At 34.0% G+C, this 19,613-nt stretch overlaps 4 protein-coding genes across 5 annotated transcripts; 1 reads left to right on the top strand and 3 right to left on the bottom strand.

The window, feature by feature from the left end:
• Positions 1 to 1,058: 1,058 nt before the first annotated feature.
• On the bottom strand, positions 1,059 to 2,503 carry LOC130654619 (solute carrier family 25 member 36-A-like). The gene has a single exon (XM_057457232.1). It carries the CDS (start codon positions 2,309 to 2,311, stop codon positions 1,349 to 1,351), a length of 963 nt encoding a protein of 320 aa, XP_057313215.1. The 5' UTR covers positions 2,312 to 2,503; the 3' UTR covers positions 1,059 to 1,348.
• Positions 2,504 to 4,209: 1,706 nt separating this feature from the next.
• LOC130655215 (solute carrier family 25 member 36-like) lies at positions 4,210 to 5,721 on the bottom strand. Of its 2 annotated transcripts, none has more exons than XM_057457950.1 (2): positions 5,394 to 5,721; positions 4,210 to 5,239 (listed from the first exon to the last, which is right to left on the bottom strand). In XM_057457950.1, the coding sequence occupies exon 2, from the start codon at positions 5,230 to 5,232 to the stop codon at positions 4,240 to 4,242; it is 993 nt and encodes a 330-aa protein (XP_057313933.1). In that variant the 5' UTR covers positions 5,233 to 5,239; positions 5,394 to 5,721; the 3' UTR covers positions 4,210 to 4,239. The 2 variants fall into 2 exon arrangements, with proteins under 2 accessions (XP_057313933.1, XP_057313932.1); XM_057457949.1 differs by having other exon boundaries at positions 5,409 to 5,719.
• Positions 5,722 to 6,668: 947 nt separating this feature from the next.
• LOC130654030 (zinc finger CCHC domain-containing protein 10-like) lies at positions 6,669 to 10,801 on the top strand. The gene is made up of 4 exons (XM_057456537.1): positions 6,669 to 7,004; positions 8,377 to 8,451; positions 8,796 to 8,951; positions 10,142 to 10,801. Exons 1-4 carry the CDS (start codon positions 6,976 to 6,978, stop codon positions 10,326 to 10,328), a joined length of 447 nt encoding a protein of 148 aa, XP_057312520.1. The 5' UTR covers positions 6,669 to 6,975; the 3' UTR covers positions 10,329 to 10,801.
• Positions 10,802 to 12,664: 1,863 nt separating this feature from the next.
• On the bottom strand, positions 12,665 to 19,509 carry LOC130654028 (phytanoyl-CoA dioxygenase, peroxisomal-like). Its single transcript, XM_057456535.1, has 5 exons — positions 19,315 to 19,509; positions 18,138 to 18,372; positions 16,842 to 17,186; positions 16,632 to 16,763; positions 12,665 to 13,296 (listed from the first exon to the last, which is right to left on the bottom strand). The coding sequence occupies exons 1-5, from the start codon at positions 19,452 to 19,454 to the stop codon at positions 13,246 to 13,248; spliced, it is 903 nt and encodes a 300-aa protein (XP_057312518.1). The 5' UTR covers positions 19,455 to 19,509; the 3' UTR covers positions 12,665 to 13,245.
• Positions 19,510 to 19,613: the final 104 nt, after the last annotated feature.

A 19,613-nucleotide genomic window follows, 5' to 3' on the forward strand; every position in this document is an offset into this window, starting at 1 on the left:
ATCCGGGGTTTTTTTTGTTTTTATGGTAAAATGTCCAAACTGAATTATTTCCTTTGATGAAATAAAGTACGTTCATAACAAAAGTTTTACATTTTATTTGCCATTAAAACGATTTTATATGAAATTTAAGGGGTAGTTTAAGTAAGCCAATTTTTAGGGCGCTGAAAGTTATGGGATCAAAACATTTAGCATGCACGTAAACAACTCAGTAATGCAGAACAGCAAGAAAAGAGTTAAACATAAATTTGCAAAGGATAGGGGGGAGGGTTGTTTAGAGGGCAATTTTCTCTGGTTTCTTCGAGAATGTGTTATTCTATTCAAAGCTAATTCAAAATAATGTAATGACGCAAAACGCCAAATTGTCAAGTCATCAACATATTAAATGTCAAGATCACACCTATTTTAATTTTAATCTAGTTTTTTTTGCACTTTTTTAATTTAGCTAGTGATTTTTGTGTTAATATTACATCAAGTCACGCTACACTTGTTGTAAAAACGCTTACTCATTCATTTTATACGTCAGCCTTTTTACATGGAGACATAGAAACCTTTATTTAAGTGGTTTCATATCCGGTTGATGATGCAGTAAGTGGTAATAAAAAATTTTCTTCCTAACTATCTACAAAAAATTTCTGGCAGGCGTAAAGGTTCATGTGTAATCACTTTTCACCCCACGAAAGTCTTGAAATCTCACTTATGCCACTTTTCTTGCCATCAAATCGCAATACGCAATTAAATTATGGTTATCAAAATCACCATGGCAACCTTTACGAGTGGATGATTGCAGTGCCCCACGTGCGTGTACAAAAACATGAGCACAAAACAAGAATAATTTGGTTACTGTAATTTTAAACATAAAAATATTGCTAAAAATATATTACTGCTTGGTTTCGTGTTGCTAAACCATTAAAAAAAATAATTTGAGATATATGCAGCGATTAGAAAGGAAATGCAATCCTTGCATCAGATCACATCAATTATAATTACCCAACCTCGTCCCCAGGGCATCTTGTATCTTTTCTAACATTTGGACGAATCATCGTTAGTACCAGGTTGGTAATTTAATTTTTAACACACAAAATGTTCAACATTTGATGCAAAACAGAAAACTAAGCGCTTTTTCATTTTGTTCATGCGAATTGTCATAATTTTTACCATATTTACAATCAAATATATTATAAACAAAACAAAACAAAAATATATATCTGCAAAGTTTTATACACCATGTTTGTGTGTTATTATTATTACTATATATACAAATTATGTACGATAAAAGATTTGAAAGAAACTTTAACAGCTTTCAACAAAGTTGAAAAGGTAAAAAATGGAGCACGTAATTATAATTTATTTAGTCTCGATTAGCCAAGTAAAGTATAGCTTCGTATGTTAAAAATAACACGCCTGTGCTTGGTAACTGGCGCACTAAGCCAGTTGCAAAGCCGCCATACAAACCAACTCGTCCCTCTTCTCGCCCAACAGTGGCTAACGTTTGAAGAAAATTTCGATATTTTAATCGTCCAGCTATATCTCGCTCATCCTGACGTAACCTAGTTCGCACGACTTCGTGTGGATAGGTTAAAGAAGTCGCAACGATTTTTGATGTAAGCGCAGCTAGAATATAATTAGACGGTTGAAAAGAATCTACACATGTCTTCTGTTGGTGCAAATTCTCTTTTAGTTTTTCGTAAAGTATGAAATAGATAATTACTTCTGAAACTCCAACATAAGATGCGGATAGCCCACGAAAGAAACTTTTCGCGCCGTTGAGTCTATAACCTTTCTTGATTACTTCAAAGATACCTTCGTATTTTTTGTTCAGTTGCAACTGTGTCTTGATATACCAAATAGGATTCGTGACAGTAGCTGTAACTATTCCAGCAAAGCAAGCCGAAGCACTGTGAATGAAAACGCTACCACTACCAGAAGCTTTTCTAAGCCTTCTCTTTGAGTTTGCGTAACAATAAAAATATATCGACTTAGCAGGTACGATCCCAAACAAGCCTGGACCTAAACCTTTACACAGCGATCTAAATCCCTCTGTTTGCGTCATATACTTTATATACGATGCCAATGTCTGAAAATACTGAAGGATATAAACCGGTTTATTCACAGCAGAGACTGTTGGTAAAGATCCACAGAACTTGAGTTGGGTTGATTGCAAGCGTGTCTGTACGACATCCAGTGGACAAGTAACGCACTGGGCGATTGTAGCAGAAATCCCACCAGCAAATAGAGGAAGCAGCCTGTTAAAAGTTTCTCTATCACATAAAAGACGTGAGTGGACGGTATTTCCTTTATTTACAGACTGCATCCTTCTTGCCACAATTGATGCTATTTTCGTTTTTAATAAAATCGCCTGCGCTGTAGTCACTTTTATAGAACAGTTAATTTATGCAATTGACATCATTAAAGCCGCGGTGTGCAAATAATACAATATAAATTAGTTAAACCATTAGAGTTCGCACGTTGTCAAATTATTTTTTTCCTTATCGTGTTAATAAAAACCCGGTGGAGAAGAACTTCTTTAGCCGCCACCTTCTTTTATACACAATAAACTTCGAAATCGAAAAGATGGACTCCGGAGAAACAATGCTGAAACAAGTCATCTAAAAAGAAAATGCATTTAAGTACTATTCCCATTTGTGATTAAGCCTTTTTAACGTGTCCGAAATTAAAACTCGCAAACAATGCAACGTCAAAATGTTTGCGCAACTCTTCAGTAATTTGTTAAATTTTCCACCAATTTAAACCACAGCAAGGGAATTGTTAAAATTTAAAAAGTACATTTTTCAAGAGTTCTCGGTTGTTCGAAGGTCTTTCCAATGACACGATATATACGATAACTTTAAACGCCGCAAATGTTGCAAACCACGGCGGAGGCCCAACGCTTGTTGCATATATTACGTTACTGTATGCACGCAATCGTCTAAAAATTAAACCTGTTAAACTTCTCTGTTAAATGTTGTTGTTTTTTCACATTTCTATCTAAAGAAATTTATATTTCCTTAAATGTTGCATTCTCGTCCCCAGGCCATCTTTTATGTTTCTTCCTATTAAAATTTGTTGTTTGGGAACGAGGTTGTGATGGCAAACTTTATTCTGGTGTGACGAGGATGTAACAAAATTAAAGTGCGTTTTCCTTTGCACAAAACAACACTGAGCGACGTCATAGCAGAAGTCCAAATAAGGACGCAATGGAGGCGTGCATATGTTTGTTTACATTTTCAGTTTTGCACATGGTATACATCTATATAGAAAATTAATACAAACTATGCGCACGTAATTTAAATTTACAATAATATAGAACCGAACTAAACGCATAACATAATAAAGATAAAACATAATTATTAATATTTTAAATATTTTAGGAATGTGTCAAAATCGGGCCAATTAAAAATTTGAAGTAGCTATCCATCTTCAAAGAATAGTATTTGCTCTAAAATTATATCACATAATTCAAGATTCTTAAAAAAAACAATGAGTATAGAAGAAAAGATAGATCTGCACAAAAATTATAGCAAGTTTAAGGAATTGAAAGTTTAATTGGTAGTGTTGCTGATAAAAAAGATTACACAAACTACTTCAGAGAGCAAACATCTTTTAGCTTGTTCAAGATCAGTGTGAGTAAACTAAAATAGCCTTGTTTGAGTATAGATGATAAAAAGAGCTTTAAAAATTTTTTTGAAGACGTATTGTGATTGACTAATTAATGCCTCAACGTTTATTAAAAAATATACTTTACCCTTGGTGTTTATTTGCGCACAGCGATCACTTAGAACAGGTGTTTATTTCATAAGGTGTTTGCTAGGGATTTCTAACATATATTTCTTTAGTATATGAAAGGAATTGAATGAATTCTCAAAATTTAATAAGTTACAAAATTTCTACAATAGGAAAAAGTGATGCACGCTTTTCACTAGAAAATATAGGAGTAAAAAAAGCTGTACAAAACTGTGAATAAATAAACTTATGTGGTTCTTGAAATGAACACCACAAAGTAAGTGGTTTTGAATTTAACTTTGGAGCGTCTTGATTAAATAAACCTGGACAGGTATTAAATTATTTTTCACAGTGAACCCTTGGCTTATTTGGGCATAGGTGTTTACTAGTGTGGCTGAGGTTTTACCCTGGGTGTTTATTTGAGCATAGAGCATATTTGGAAGTCGGCATTATTAGTCCTCCACATTATATACATCAAAATACCTAAACTAATATAAATGGTATATTTCTTTAAAAATGTCAATTTTCATAATTGTCAAGAAAATAAATAATTGCTTCATAAGTTAAAAAAGTCACAGCAGTATTAGGAAGTTGTCTGATCAGGCTTGTTCCAAATCCGCCATAAAGGCCAACACGACCTTCCTCCTTTGCCACAGTTTTTAATGCCTGAAAGAAAGTTCTGTATTTCATCTTACCAGTGTTGTCCTTAATATCTTGCCGCAAACGTGTACGTATAACTTCATGTGGGTACATAATTGTTGTAGCTGTAATTTTAGATGTAAGTGCAGCAGCTATCAGATGCGTTGGATGAAATTTCTCCCCTTTGAATTTTCTTTGATTCATATTGAAAGTTTTTTTCAAATCTTCATACAGAAGAAAGTAAATGACTGTTTCTAAAACACCAACATAAGATGCAGATACTCCTCGAAAAAAACATTTTAGGCCATGCTTTTCATACCCATTTCGAATAACTTTTAATATACTTGAGCAAGTTGTTCTGTTCAGTTGCAGTTTGGTCTTTATATACCAAACAGGATTAGTTACAGTACCTGTTACAGTTCCTGCGAATACCGCTGATAATGTGTGAATTACATGGTCATGACTATTAAATCTTGGAGATTGTGTCAATTTAGCTTTGACATTTGCATAACAGAAAAAGTATGTTGCCTTTGCTGGAACTATACCAAAAAGGCCAGGTGACAATCCTTTAAAAAGTGACTTAAAACCTTCTGTTCTAACCATATAACGAATATAATTCAGTAAAATTTGAAAATAGGTAATTCCAAAAATAGGACGATGAATTTGAAGCATTGGTGAGTGATGCCCAATGATTGTATTAAAATGAGAAACATTGCTAAAGTTTAAATGAGTGGACTGTAATCTAGTTTGAACAACATCTAAAGGACAAGTTACAAATTGACCAGCTGTTGCACCAACACCTCCAGCAAGTAAATGCAACACTCTTCTAAAAATTTCGTATCCTTGTTGAGGCTGGATTTTTTCACTTGACATTTTAACCCTAAATATAAATCATATGTATTACATAAAGCTATATATGCCTGAGCTGTAGCAATAATATGACTTATCCTGAAAAAGTCATTTTAAATCACCATGCATGAGAAGAAAAAGTTGTTTTATGGTGAAACAACGGAATAAAACGAGTAGCTAAATACTTTCTGCATAGTCACCTTGCTGTATAATTCTTAATTGGCTAATGGTCAGCTGTTGTTTAACATATTCCACCTCCTCCCTTTTGGCATTCAATTTCCCAAATAAATTTCAGTTCCTCATAGCCTTTCCTCTGTGTCAACCCACACTATTGGCAATGTTGCTTTTCTCTATGTCCAAACTCTGTCCCACACAAAGTCGACATGTAAAATATGCACATCTATTTGAGTGTTTTTGCCCTACACAGTGCATGTACTCTGAAGTGTACCGTAAAATTTCCCCCGCCCCATCCTTGTCCCCAGAGGGCTTGTTGCCTCATGTCAAAAAAGTCGAGATTGCCCCCGCTCCCAATTTATTAAAGATGAGCAAAGTATATAAATTATTTGAAATATTCTCCTATTTACTTTTGCCTTAACCACATTGTTACATGCACAGTGACATGTCTTTTTTAGCAAATTCTTTTTCCACCCCTCTCGCCTAAACGTTAATTTTTTACATTTATATTCGTTAATTTTTTTCATTTTTTACCCCACTCCTGTTTATTTATAGTACTTTCTACTATTTCCCTAAAAAATCGACATTTTAAGTCCTAAATAATTTTGCAAAAAGTGATTCTTAAATTGTTAAAAAAAAAAAATAAAACAATATTTTCTTTAAAACTGTTGAAAATGCGATAACGTTTTCATATTTGAAAGTTGTCTTTAGTTCTTGGCTATTTATTCGACATTTTGACAGAAAACGCTGGATTCTACAATTTATTCCAAAGCAGCGTACTTCGGTTATCAAAAATGCCCGTGGCATGTAAAAAGGTCACTGGAGAATCCTTTACAAAAAGACAGAGATCAAACTTTTTTACTTATATTACGTTATCATAAGTTTCGTTATCATAACTTATTCAGCTATTAGCCGCGATGGCGCATGACAGTTAAACAATTAGAGCTGTGGGATTAGCCTATCTATTATTAGATAACAATCAATTGATGTGGCCTATCACTTAGAGGACTGTATAATTTTTTAAATTTCCGCGCCTGTGCAGGGAATTGTTTCATTCACACTTAAGTTCATGTTTCTAGCAAGTTTTTTGGCTCGAATCGGACCCGGGAATTTTTCTGGAAAATACCAGTAAAACTGGTAAAAACAAAAGTTTACTTTGAATAGTTTTGTCTTACTTGGGGCATGATGTGACACAGCCCTACTTTGGGTAGAGCACTTTCCCGTTCCGTTTTTTTCTCCTTCTTTGGGAAATCGGGATACCAAAAACTATTCCGAAAAAAAAAACGACACAGGCATAGAGCAGATTATTCTGGCTGCTGAGTAAAAGCTTGCTATTGTTTCTTAAATGGTTTATTTAAGCTAAAGTACTTCTAAATTGGGAAAATTTGGCTACGTTTGAAAATCCATTTGAAGTGTGTGCCTCCTTTCCTAGTCTTTCCCAAACTATGCCAACTTAATGCAGTAAGCAGAAAATAGCATGCAGAAGAGCAAAATAGATAGAAGCCTGGTAAATTCCTGCATTATACTGATATAATAGAGAGAATCCCTAACTTAAGTGTAACACAAAGGAAGAGCTCACAATGGAATTTGTGCATGACCTATGCTCAAACGCAAGGACTCAGGTGAACTAACATTAAAAACTATTGAAGGCTTTTTGCCAGCTTTGATCAAAACATCTGGTAAAAGGTGTTTGTTTTATATTAAAACTTGTTTTGGAAGAGTATCTGCTAATTTTGTTATTATAACACCAAGGCTGATGGAGTTCAGAACAGGTTGTCCATGGGAGTTATTGTATGCAGATGATTTGGTTCTCATAGCAGAGTCGATGGAAGAATTAGTTCAAAAGTTTGAGAAGTGGAAGAAAGGACTAGAAGAGAAAGGGCTAAAGGTAAACACAGCAAAGTCTAAAGTCATGATTAGTAGCATTGCAGCCAAGTGTGACCTTGTAGTTGGAAAGTGGCCTTGTGGAGTTTGCAGGAAAGGGGTTGGTAGTAACTCAATTTTTTGTCAGACTTGCAAGCATTGGGTACATAAGAAGTGCAGTAGTATTAGTGGAAGGTTAAGAGCTGACATACAGTTTGTATGCAAGCGTTGCAAAGGTGAGTTTATAGAGAATGAAGTATTTCCAGCTTTAATGATGTACAACAGTGGCTCGTTAGAGATAGTTGAGAACTTCTGTTACTTAGGTGATATGTTGGGCAGTGAAGGGGGTGTTGGAAGAAGTGTTACTTGCAGGATAGGTTCTGCTTGGAAAAAGTTCAGAGAGTTACTTCCTTTGTTGACTAGCAGAGTCTGTCAATTGAGGTAAAAGGTTGGTTGTATGAGACCTGTGTAAGAAGTGTTATGTTGTACGGTAGTGAGACATGGGCAGTGAAGCAGAAAGATCTTGACTGTTTAGAAAGGAATGATATGAGAATGGTTAGGTGGATGTGTAATGCCAGTCTGAGAGACAGAAAGAGTTCAGATGAGCTAAGAAGCAGGCTAAGTCTCCGTAGAATTAAAGATGTTATCCAGATAAAAAGATTGAATTGGCTGGGGCACTTGGAAAGAATGGAGGAGGATAATTGGGTAAGAAATTGTAGAGACTTGATAGTTCCTGGGGCAAAGCCCAGAGGCAGACCGAGAAAGACTTGGCAGGAGGTTATAAGGACAGACTTGATACAGAGGAAGTTTAGTTTAGATCTAACACAGTCTAGATCAGATTCCTAGCATGGAAAACGGACGTTAAGCCGAGAATGATGATGATAATGATGCTGGTTGCCAGCAAGAAATCCTGTGGACCACACCGTATAGGGTATGGTCCACACAGCTCGTTTCTTACATGTTTAAAGACTGAAAAATTAGAATGCTTTTTAGCACTACTTCTATTTTTCTTTTTGCATTATATATATATTCGTCTTGGCAATGCTTATAAAAATATGTAGGACATATAGAGTATTAAAGCGAATAGGTTGATTGTATTGTTCATTATTCGTTCTTATTGTTCATTATTAGTTACTATTGCTTATTTTACTACAAAGTTGTCAAGATGACTTCAGTAACAAGAAATTTCGTAATGCGGAAGAAAAGGTAATTATGTATCTGTTTGATTTGATACATGGCACCCTTGTATATATACATGTGTTTTTTATGTGTTTTTTTTAATATCACATACTCTTGACAACCTAATTGCAAGGGAGGGGAGCAGGTAATTTTCTTTAAATCAGTAGTTGGGGAGTGTGTTATAAATTGCAGTCATTTTCTTTTTTTTCTTTTTCCAATTCTACTGAATATTCTTAATCTTGATATAATTTTATGAGAGTGGTGGGTAGAGTGTGTTAATAAATTAAAATGTGTGGTAAAATTTAGCGAAATTTAGTGTTGTCCTCATATAATTAGGTTATATACCAATAGTATTCATAATACTTTTATAGTGCTGCAGATGCACAGAAGAACAAATGTCAAAAGTGTTTGCAGTTTGGTCACTGGACTTATGAATGCAAAAATCAGAGAAAATATGTCCACAGAGAATCTCGTACAAAACTACTTGCAAAAAAACGAAAGGCTGCAGCGAAGCAGCAAAAAGAAGAGTAAGTTCCAATACACAACTACACACATCAAAACATGAAATAAAAGGCTGTGATTAACTGCTAACTTGTGAAATATTGAAAATATTGGAAGTATAAATTGGTGAACAAGTAGAGCTTTTGGTCAAAAGCTTTTTAGGGTATAACACAGATTTTTGGTGGCTTTGTCTAAGTTGCCAAAGAAGTAGGTATGATCTACAAGATTTGAGGAAAAAGTTGTTAAAAATCTAGTTTTACAAAAATTTTGAGGAGTTTTGAGCAACTCTGAAAATACATCACACTAAATATAAAAAAGAGTGTATTGTGCAAATTATTAAAAAAAATAATTTTAATATTCTGAACCTTTATTTTCACATATTAATTTTCCTTGCACTGCGCATAATGACTGCAAATTTTCGCAAAATTCTATAGTTTTGCGTTCATGCCACTTCGGCACATTTTGCAGAATTCTTAAAGTGGGAATTTAAGAGTTGCTTCCTTGCAGTTCTTGTAAAAACAAATGTTTTTTATATAATAAAACATTCAGCCTTGATGTTTCCTAACTATATCAGATTTTCTAAAAATGTATAGAGCCTAACAGCTGTTTTTTACTCCATAATGCTTTTTAGCAAGAGCCCTGCTTATTTATCATCATTTTATTTTAAAGAAACCCGTTTATAAGAAATTACAGGCTAAAGCTTCCAATAAATAAGAAACTTTTAGTACTGGGTTTTTAAATTATGAAAGTAATAAAATAATTTTCCATGAAATATCTTTTCATGAACATTTTGTACATACGCTTGTGTGATTGAATAACGTACGTCGATGTCAATTTAATTTGTTATATGTAAAAGTTTAGGAAACCAAATAAGAAACTTTCAGTACTAAAATTGCCAAAAGATTAAGAAACTGCCAGTACTAGAGCCTTCCCCTTATTATTTAAATAAATACACATACTTTGCGATGTAGCATTTAATCACAGCCTCGTATTACATGAATAATACTATACTCTGACAGAGAAGCCCAAATAATCCTTTGAAATGTTATAGATTAGAACTGCGAAACATTTGTGCAAATGACCGCCCTACTTTGAAAAAAGAGTGTATAGGAAAAATCTCTATCTCTAACAGGTTTCACTTCAAATCTGGTAAAATTGCGTAAAAAATGATGCGTAAAAAGCGCTACAAATACGATATATTTTTGTATCTTTATAGAATGCAAGCTGCTGTGAAAGAAAAGGAACTGGAAGCGGATGCAGATGATGAAGATGAAGAACAATCCGATTCATCCTCCTCCTCATCCTCCTCCTCAAGTTCATCATCAAGTAGTTCTAGTAGTTCGTCAGAATCCGACAGTGAACCTTCTTCGCCAGTAAAAAAACGAAAACGCCGAAAGAAATAATCACTGCGATTTATTCCCGCCAATTCATTTATGAATTTACCCACTAAGATAAGCCCTCACATATGGTGCGTGAAAATGAGATCTGCGTATTTGGTCATGCCAGAATGACAGATTTTGAGAAAAAACATTTATAATAACTCTAATATTTTATGGAATGCACATTTTAAATCTCTTTTTTGAGAGTTTCATATTGAGTATAAAGTTTACCGCGTAATTGTGTGTGGTTGCGGATATGTTTCAAAATTTAACAATTCGCGAGTATAGATGGAACAAGTGCCTAATTTTACTCAACGAGCGCATAGCGAGATTTATTTGAATTTGCATTGTGCCTTTTTTATGTAACCAAGCATAAAAATTACCCTATATTCTCACGTTATGCCGCAAACGCTTGTGTTTCATAAAGGCGCCTATGCACAACTATGTTTTGAAGGCTTGGTAACTAGCCATTTCCGTATAAGACATCCTACTTATAACATCGGTTTATTGAATTTTGTTTGTCTCTGATAATGAATGCTACGTCTTTTTTTTTACCAACTTTGAATGCAAAATTTTATACATTTTGCACTTGTTTAACGTCGAACTAAACAAGGTTGCATTGGTTTAACATGGACCTAAACCTTTCATGCACTTGCTTAACATGAATCTAAACTTTCATGCACTCGTTTAACATGGACCCAAACCTTTTACGCATTCGTTTAACATGGACCTAAACTTTTATGCACTCGTTTAACAACTTTTACGCAACATACATCCGTTGTATGAAACGGAAAAACTTTTTCAAACATTAACACCAACAATGTTAGACATTGAGCCACAAATTAACCAGAAATACTTTCTACTTTTTCACACTCACTTATTGCATGTAGTGCAAGACAAGTTTAACTCAGTCTCTTGCAAAAAAAAAAACTTTAAGACTGATATGGCAAACGAATGCCACGACACAAATTAAAAGAATTTTTTCGCATCGACGATTTAACAAAATGGTAATTTTGTAAGATCAACGTAACGCGTACCACCATGCATCATTCAACATGCAGATGTAACAACATGCCGCATGAAATGTCGCACTTGTTAGACCCGCGAAATTTATTTATTTTCCGTTTTTAGAAACGATTACTGTTTTTTTTTGTTTTTTGTTTTTGTCTAACGAAGAACTGCAAAACACGTGAATTTTGAAACAAAAGATAAGTACTTATGAAGTTTGCAAAAATTTTCGGCCAAAAAATTTCAATTATATACATGACGATGGATAGGAAGTGTTCCTGGCGATTCTCGTCCCTGAGCTCTTCAAGATACACCTAAGAGCACTGGAGACGAGAATGGTTCCTCTCAATTTCAAAGCATACAAATTTTATTGCAGATTAAATTTGGCATGCGAGGGAATGATTTTAGTGTGACGTACTACTTACACTTAGACTCTTGTAACTATAGCCTCATTTTCAAAACAAGGGAATTATTGAAGTAAAGAATAATAAGTAGTCCTGGGAGAAAGGTTGTTACGAGATAAATTTAACTATCGCCATATACGAATTTTATTTTAAACCTACTAACATCAGTAACTCTTGGTAGAGGGAAAAAATATTAAAACATGAGGTAGCTCAGTTTTTAGCATCGAAAGAAAATCATTGACTCCATCGAGAAATCGCTTCCGAAACGTCTTCTTCCTGCAAAGAATAACGATGCGATGAAAGAAACAATGTGTTTTAAGATTTAGATCAATGAAAACTTTACAAAACATTTAGTTATTCAACGAATTATTTTACCGAATTGGAAATCGAAAACAAGACGAGGGTAATGTTGAGTGTCCTTGTAAATTTTGTGTACTGAAAATTAAGGAAGAAAAATTCTGTTGTTTTTTTAGCCACGATGTTAGCAGAAAATGGTTGGAATTGGACGCGTCTCAACGTGCACTGAAACATCTGTTTAATCAATCGAGATTAAAGCGCTTGCCAAAGGTCAGTGTAGAAAACGGAATTCTGTAGAATGCGACAGTACAGGGATGCCAATGTCGTCCCCGGAGCTTCTTTTTTCGTCTTTTGATAAACATTTCTTGTCATACTTCAGAAAGAGAAATAAAGCCCTTGGAACAAGATGGTAGAGTTGGTTAGTGAATTACAAAAAATCAAAAAACAAAAATAGGGGCGTTTAAACTAAGCCGAAAAATCGACCTAGTCAAGGCATTTTAAAATTGATTCCATCACTCGCTGAATCTTGATACACGCATTTTTCGATCAAACTGAACCTGAAAAGATGAGAACGAGTTGAAAATACAAGCCATTCCCGATAAATTGTGATCGTAACCGGGTTTTTTAACATCATGCTGTTACTACATGAAGTCACTCAGTTGTTTCTGTTTTCTTTGTTTCATTTATTTAATTATTCGTTGTAAATTTTGAATCCGGAAAAATACGAACTCACTGCTTTAATTTTTACAGAATGTGCAAAAAAACAACACCCTAACTGCATCAATTCAGAACAAGATATTTCAAATTTACATCACATAAAGTAATAATATAAAACTAGCTACATCCTAAAATAAATTCTGTAAAATTCTGTTAAATTGTGAGCTCATGTCCGCCCTGATAGCATTCTTCGTTTTCTCATAGTTTATGTGAATCCAACTGTCGTGCATGAAGCAAATTTTTGACAGGAAAAGGTATCGATCTTTTCAAATTTAAAAACAAAAGCATTTCGTATGCTCGAAAGCGTTCAGCGTATTCATTTGTATGCTCAAAAAAGTTCAGCGTATTCATAATTGTTATGCTAAAAAGGTTTGGCGTATTCATATCGTGTGCTCAAAAATGTTGCAAATTTACTCGTTTATACAAAAGCAGTGCACAATATTCTGATGATCATTTACAAATTACTATAAGATATATTATTGTCATTTCAAAGTAAAAGTTACGAGGTAAAAAAGTTATAAATTTGATTTCTTTTGTACAATAACACGAAGAATTTCCCAGACATCCTAAAAAGAAAGAAAGTATTTCCTAAATTCGGCCATCTTCTAATAAAAACACTAAAGGCTGGTTCTCACTTATCGTCTTAAGGCTTACGTTAAGACGATCTTAAGCCTTAAGACAGTTTTAAGGCTTACGTTAGTGTGAGTTGCAAAATTCGATTTTTTGTCTAAGCCTTAACAGTGTCTGAAGCGTTAAGATGGATATCAAATTTTTAGCTTAAGACAAGATTTTTTTTAAAAAAAAAACAGTTGAAAACAATATCGCAGCGCTTTTATTGAGAAAAAAAACGATCTGCGCGTTGGCAATCTTCATGCTCATGGAAGAAGAGGAATGTTTACCCAAGAAAAGAAGATTTTGGGTAAGGAAACATCTGCAGCAACGTCAAGTCATGGAGACTTTCATATTTTGATAAAAGAACTGCGTTTATTCGATGCAGAATATTTTTTTCGATTTATTCGAATGACCCCGGAACGTTTGGAACATTTACTGTCTTTAGTTGCACCACACTTGCACCGAACAACAATAAGAATGCGAGAGCCAATATCAGCGGCAGAAAGAATGGTTTTAACCTTGCGATTTTTAGCATCTAGCGATTCACAAAAATCACTTTGATTTTCATTCAGGATCAGTCGCCCAGCAATATGTTTTTTAAGTGAAACCTGTGAAAAGCTTTGGAATGTTTTATCGCCCTTTTATGTACGTCCACCAAGTATGATGTCGGAGTGGAAAAAAATAATGATGAATTTCATGATTTATGGGATATGATACATTGTGTAGGTTCAATAGATGGCAAGCATATAGCAATTGAATGTTCTTCAAATAGTGGTTCTTTGTACTATTGGCAGTTTGTGATGCTAAGTACAACTTTACTTTAATTGATATTGGTAGTTACGGAAGTAACAACAATTGTGGAATTCTACACAATTCACTATTAGAAAGAAGATTGAAAATGGAAGAATGACTCTTCCAACTGCTGAAAATTTACCCGAATTTTCTAACAACCCATTAAATTATTTCCTGGTTGGTGACAATATTTCCCTTTGACGCCTTGGCTGATGAGACCATATCCTGGCAAATTGTCCGCGTCTCAGAAGGTATTTAACTACCAATTATCCAGGGCACGTAGAACCATCGAAAACACTTTTGGCATATTAGCTTCTCGCTGGAGAATATTCCGACGCCCTATCAAAGCTAAGGTAGAAAACGCAGAAAAATACAGTCTTGCTGCAATTGCACTACACAATTATTTACAGCAAACACATAATGCATGCTATTGCCCAAAAGGTTTCATTGATTCCGAAAATTCAGATAGTTCATTTAAAGAAGGTATGTGGAGATAGAAATAATAATAATAATTAGAAATAATGGCTCTGCAGGGTTAAAAGAAGTTACAAATGTCAGAGGTTCGCGATATAATCAAAGCGCATTGGTACAGCGAGAAAAGATTATTTTATGCGTAATAACGTACTTCCATGGCAGTTAGAACATGTTTAAAGTCAATTTTACATTAGTGGAGAGAAAAAAAGAAAAAGATGATAACAATCATGAACATTTATTTCATTGAAATTCTTTAAGCAAGGTTAACTCGTTATTTAATTGTTCAAAAGCTATTCTATTTATAACGAATGTTATTTCGTTCTTCCCTATTCCTTTTCGCCGTACAAATGCTTTCATTTCGCTTGCCACATACATGCCAAATATATCATCTTCAAAATCCTGTTTTTCTTCTTTTGTCAAAGTTTCAGCTTATTTTTCAAATATGTGGTGTTTACTTTCAGCAGCGCTTGTTACCCACAATTTTTGTCTTTTTTTTGTTACCCACTTTTGGCGCCCAGTGACTTGCGAAATGAGGGAAGGGGTTTTAAATGTGAGTGTATTTGTTGATATTGTAGAGGAATTTGTATTAGTACTTTGTTGTTTAAAAGATGAATTGGCCTCATTATCAAGTACGTTTTCTGTATCTTCAATCCATAAGGATTTTATTAGCGTCAGAAGGTATTTCAGGAGTCATTTCAGCAGCTGATTCCAGCACTTCAATATCTCCTTTGACTTGAAAGTTGCATTTGTTGTTTCGTTCATATACGAAATTGTCTTACCACCCAAGAAAAGCGTACTCTAGTACATATTTTCTGATTTTATCACTTTTTCAGTAGCTGTACCTGATTTCTTTGCTTTTTTAACACTTTTTTCCGTCTGAAATACTTTGTGCGCAAGCTTGTGAAAGCCGTTTTAGCAGGTGCACCTGAAAAAAAACATACGAGTTGTGTACATTCTATGTTAAAACGTCCAGTTTTTGATCTTTTTTCTGCGCAGGTAAAGTCGTTTTTATCAAAAGAGATAGAAACTTTTACCTGATTTTATTTGAAGCTTTTCAGCTACCGCTTCCCAAGCGTTGTTCTTTTTTATTTTTATTATGATAAGATGCTATAACCTTGTCAAATAGGCAAGAATATTCTTGCATTGTAAAAGCAAGAGCTTCTTCCATTTCTTTTAATCTTCAACTGAAATGTTTTGAAAAATGCTTTGCAGAACGTTTCTTAGTTCGAAGGATTTTTCCTGATCCGAACATTTTTTTCTTAATTCGAACGTTCTGTTTCATTCAAATTCTTAAGACGTCTTAAGGCAAAAAAATTGAGAATTTTTTTTAGCGTAAGCCTTAAAGCAGTTACTTAAAGCTTACGACGATTAACACAAAATAGCATTCACACTTATTTGACATAACATTCAATATCTGAAATTTTTTTATATTCGTCTTAAGCCTTAAAACTGTCTTAAGGCTTAAGATCGTCTTAACGTAAGCCTTAAGATGATAAGTGAGAAACAGCCTTAAGGATTAACCTTGCGCTAAAATCAATGTAAACCCGAAACAATATGCAAGCCTGTCAAAAAAAATTTTTTCCAAACGTATATATATTAAAAATAACGAAAAATATGAGGCCGCACTTTTGAAACCTTGTTAGTTTTTTGCCGGGAAATTTATTACTGTATTGTAAAATATATAAAAAAATGCTTAAAATAAAGAAATAAAAAAAGAACAATTAAGAACACATAAGCTAATGCCAAATATTTTGGTTGTTATAAAAAAGTGTAAGAAAAATGCAGAACAAAAACATTTAAAAAAAAAGTGGCATAAAAAGGTCAAAATATTAATAAAACTATAAAATACATTCTTTGTTTGACGAAATTCAAGACAAAGTATACGACCCTTCCAAATATATTTGAATTATATGATATCTCCTCTGATTTGTCCAGATATATGATTTATATGATCGGCGTGGGCATTACATACCAGAAAAATAGGCGCAGCGTTAAAGTAGCAAAGAGAAAGCTTATCACTGACCTGAATGGTTAGAGTAATTTCAGGATGTTTCTTTTTCGCCAGTGCTATAACTTCTTTACTAATATTCTCGTGGCTGGTTCCATCTACCTCAATATAGTGAGAATTGCACGTTGAGAAATGACATGATATAGCCTGTGTACGAAAAGGTTTGACTTTTATTAAAGTTTAAGTTAGTTTTCTGTACAACGAAATGAAAGTTTGCAAAATTACCTTCCTGAAACCGTCTGTCTTATTACTACCAGAACCATGGATAAGAATAGGATGAAAAAGAACGGTATCACCAGCTTCCATTTCGAGATACACGAGCTTGTTTTTATAGGGACGAGCATCAATGCCATGGTACATTTTGTTGACCCCTCCCTCCCAATCAGGGTACTCGTGCTTTAGTAGTGTTCCTTTGTGTGAACCAGGTACGACGACCAGGCAGCCATTGTCACGTGTTACTTTCTGCATTGCAGTCCACGAGCAAACAATACGATCAGCAGGTCGGAAGGGAAAGTAATGCAGATCTTGATGCAAGGGATGTCTGGATGATTTTGTCCCGGCGTCAGGCGGCTAAATAGTAGATTTTAATAAAACGGTGGATTTTTTTAGCATTTTTAATTATGTACAACATAATTCATCAGTCCTGTCGCAATATAAACATATGCCCAATTTTAACAATTAATTTTAGGTTTTAGCAGGAACCAATATTTGGGCTCAAATTTTAGGTTATTTCGGAGATGTTGGGGTATCCACTTTTAAGAAATTTTAGAAGGCTTTAGAAATTGTGACCACGTCTAAATTAGTTAAAGGGGAACTCCAGTTCTTTTTTGTTTTATACATACTCAGAAAAGCATAAAAAATCCAAAAAAATATTTGTACTAGCTTTCGCATATTCAATTTTTTCTCATAAAAAAACAGACTGGCGCGATGACTGGAGCAAATGATAAAGTTTTTTGACGAAAAAAATGTAAAAAAAAGCGATTAAATATACTTTTTATTTCTTTAAAAAGAAAATATTTTGCTAAGGACGTTGCTTTGAGTCAGTAAAAGACACCTCGTCACTTTGCATCATTATTAATTTCTCCCTTGTGAGACACACGAGGTTCAAAATCGTGTGGCTGTAGCTTTGTAAAGTCTTTTTCATGAAGAGAATTATCCGATTTTAAGTTTTCTAAGTTATAATCTTTGTCATTATTACAAGACGTCTTATCAATGAACAATGTAAGTAAACAAACTTTTAGAAGGTGTGCTGCTGAGCTCACAGACTTTCTGCACGATGTGAGGTATGCTCATCTATTCGGACCTAGTCCTCTGGACTTTACGCGACCTTGCAAATTTATTTGAAATTGAAGATGTTTACAGACCCGATTAAGGTATAAATAAAGATTTTTAACGATTGTAAAAGGTTTACTTTGACATTTATGTATTGTCTTATCAAAATAAAAAAATTTTCAAATATTTTTTTTCACTGGAGTGCCCCTTTAAGAAAGTAAACTGACCGCTCATGGACAAGATTTATACCTTGTTGATAAGCATCGTGTGAACAGCTGCAATATCCTTGCCAGCGAAACATTCAACATACTTTAAAACTTCTGGTAATTTGAAATAAGTTGACAGAACGTCGTCGAATTGATAATTTTGAACTTTGTTGACAACACGTTCAGGATCTATTGAAGTCTTGCCACGCAAAGAAATATCTTTCATAACAATAAGATGACCTGTTTCTCGAACTTGACCATGACAAATATCCACAAATCTACAGAGAAGATGTTCTATTGAAACATCGCAGTGTAGTAGAAATAACCATTAGTCACTAAAAAGAATTTAATCAATGTTATCCAATTATTTTGTCATCACTCATTTTTACATCGAATCCTACGATGTCTTGTTTTTATAGGTAAACTTCTGACAAATTGAAAGTCGCCCTAACACATAATTTTTTGTTCAAATTATATGAAATGTCATGACTTGCAAAAAAGAAGCGTTTGGTGTGACAACATGCATTCCATGGCTTTTTTGTCATCCTTTCTTAGCTTTGTCTTGGCTAGGGATAATATGTTACAATCTAAAGGTTTTGTAACACTATTTTTAAGACATTACTCTGTACCTCCCAAACCAACTAACTTTTTGCAAACTGACGGTTTTTTCTAACAACTCTATGTTGTAAAATATAACACATCTGAAGTTCTGAATTGACAAATCACTTAACATTTAGTGTATTCTACAGACCAGGTGTCAATTTAAGAATTAAAAATTGATCTAAATATGACGGACACAGCGTTACAACATTCCATGTATTTTACAGACCAGGGTTTCAATTGAAGAATTTAAAATGGATCTAAATATGACCGACACAACGTTGCAACCTTTCATGTATTCTACAGACCAAGTGTGTCAATTCAAGAATTAAAAATGAATCTAAATATGACGAATTTAATATTAAAACACCGTTGAGATTGAAAATATAAAAATGATTTGAGAAATTAACTGTGGGCTAAGATGCACTCTCTCCTTTTCTCCACACATGGGGTTTTAGTAAGCTCAAAAGCCGGTTTAACAAGGATTCGGTTCTTTTACAAACCGATGAAAATTGAATCGAAATGTAAAAGAGAAATTCCAAAACAAAGGAAATATTAAACTGACATTGTAGCAAAGAAGCAACATCCTTTTTTTCCACAGTACAAGAAAAAAATCCTACCTGTCATGATATTTTTGTAAATAATGAGGTGCTATTAAATTTCGGATAACCAAGAAACCGTTTTCTTCATAAAAATCTCTCTGTTCAATAGACAAGTAAGGATTTTCCACGGTGTACCTATATTGCTTTACTGATGACATGACACTTTGCTAACAGTCTGAAATAAAATACTGTAATTATACTAAGAGAGAAAAATTGTGGGACAGGTACTCTGTAAATTACACCAGAACAGCAAAGTTGTGACGAAAAAGATGCTCTGTTAATTACACAAAAGAGAAAGGTTGTGACACAAAAGATGT

Source organism: Hydractinia symbiolongicarpus, chromosome 8 (assembly GCF_029227915.1).
Source record: "Hydractinia symbiolongicarpus strain clone_291-10 chromosome 8, HSymV2.1, whole genome shotgun sequence".
NCBI lineage: Eukaryota > Metazoa > Cnidaria > Hydrozoa > Anthoathecata > Hydractiniidae > Hydractinia > Hydractinia symbiolongicarpus.

Excerpts from the sequence above, each read along its gene's own strand:
- LOC130654619 (XM_057457232.1), bottom strand. The coding sequence starts at position 2,311 with ATGCAGTCTGTAAATAAAGGAAATACCGTCCACTCACGTCTTTTATGT.
- LOC130655215 (XM_057457950.1), bottom strand. The coding sequence starts at position 5,232 with ATGTCAAGTGAAAAAATCCAGCCTCAACAAGGATACGAAATTTTTAGA.
- LOC130654030 (XM_057456537.1), top strand. The coding sequence starts at position 6,976 with ATGACCTATGCTCAAACGCAAGGACTCAG. Across the intron at positions 8,452-8,795 it reads TTCGTAATGCGGAAGAAAAG|TGCTGCAGATGCACAGAAGA; the intron begins GTAATTATGTAT and ends ATACTTTTATAG. Across the intron at positions 8,952-10,141 it reads GCGAAGCAGCAAAAAGAAGA|AATGCAAGCTGCTGTGAAAG; the intron begins GTAAGTTCCAAT and ends GTATCTTTATAG.
- LOC130654028 (XM_057456535.1), bottom strand. The coding sequence starts at position 19,454 with ATGTCATCAGTAAAGCAATATAGGTACACCGTGGAAAATCCTTACTTG. Across the intron at positions 17,187-18,137 it reads ACACGATGCTTATCAACAAG|CCGCCTGACGCCGGGACAAA; the intron begins GTATAAATCTTG and ends TCTACTATTTAG. Across the intron at positions 16,764-16,841 it reads AGACAGACGGTTTCAGGAAG|GCTATATCATGTCATTTCTC; the intron begins GTAATTTTGCAA and ends TTTCGTACACAG.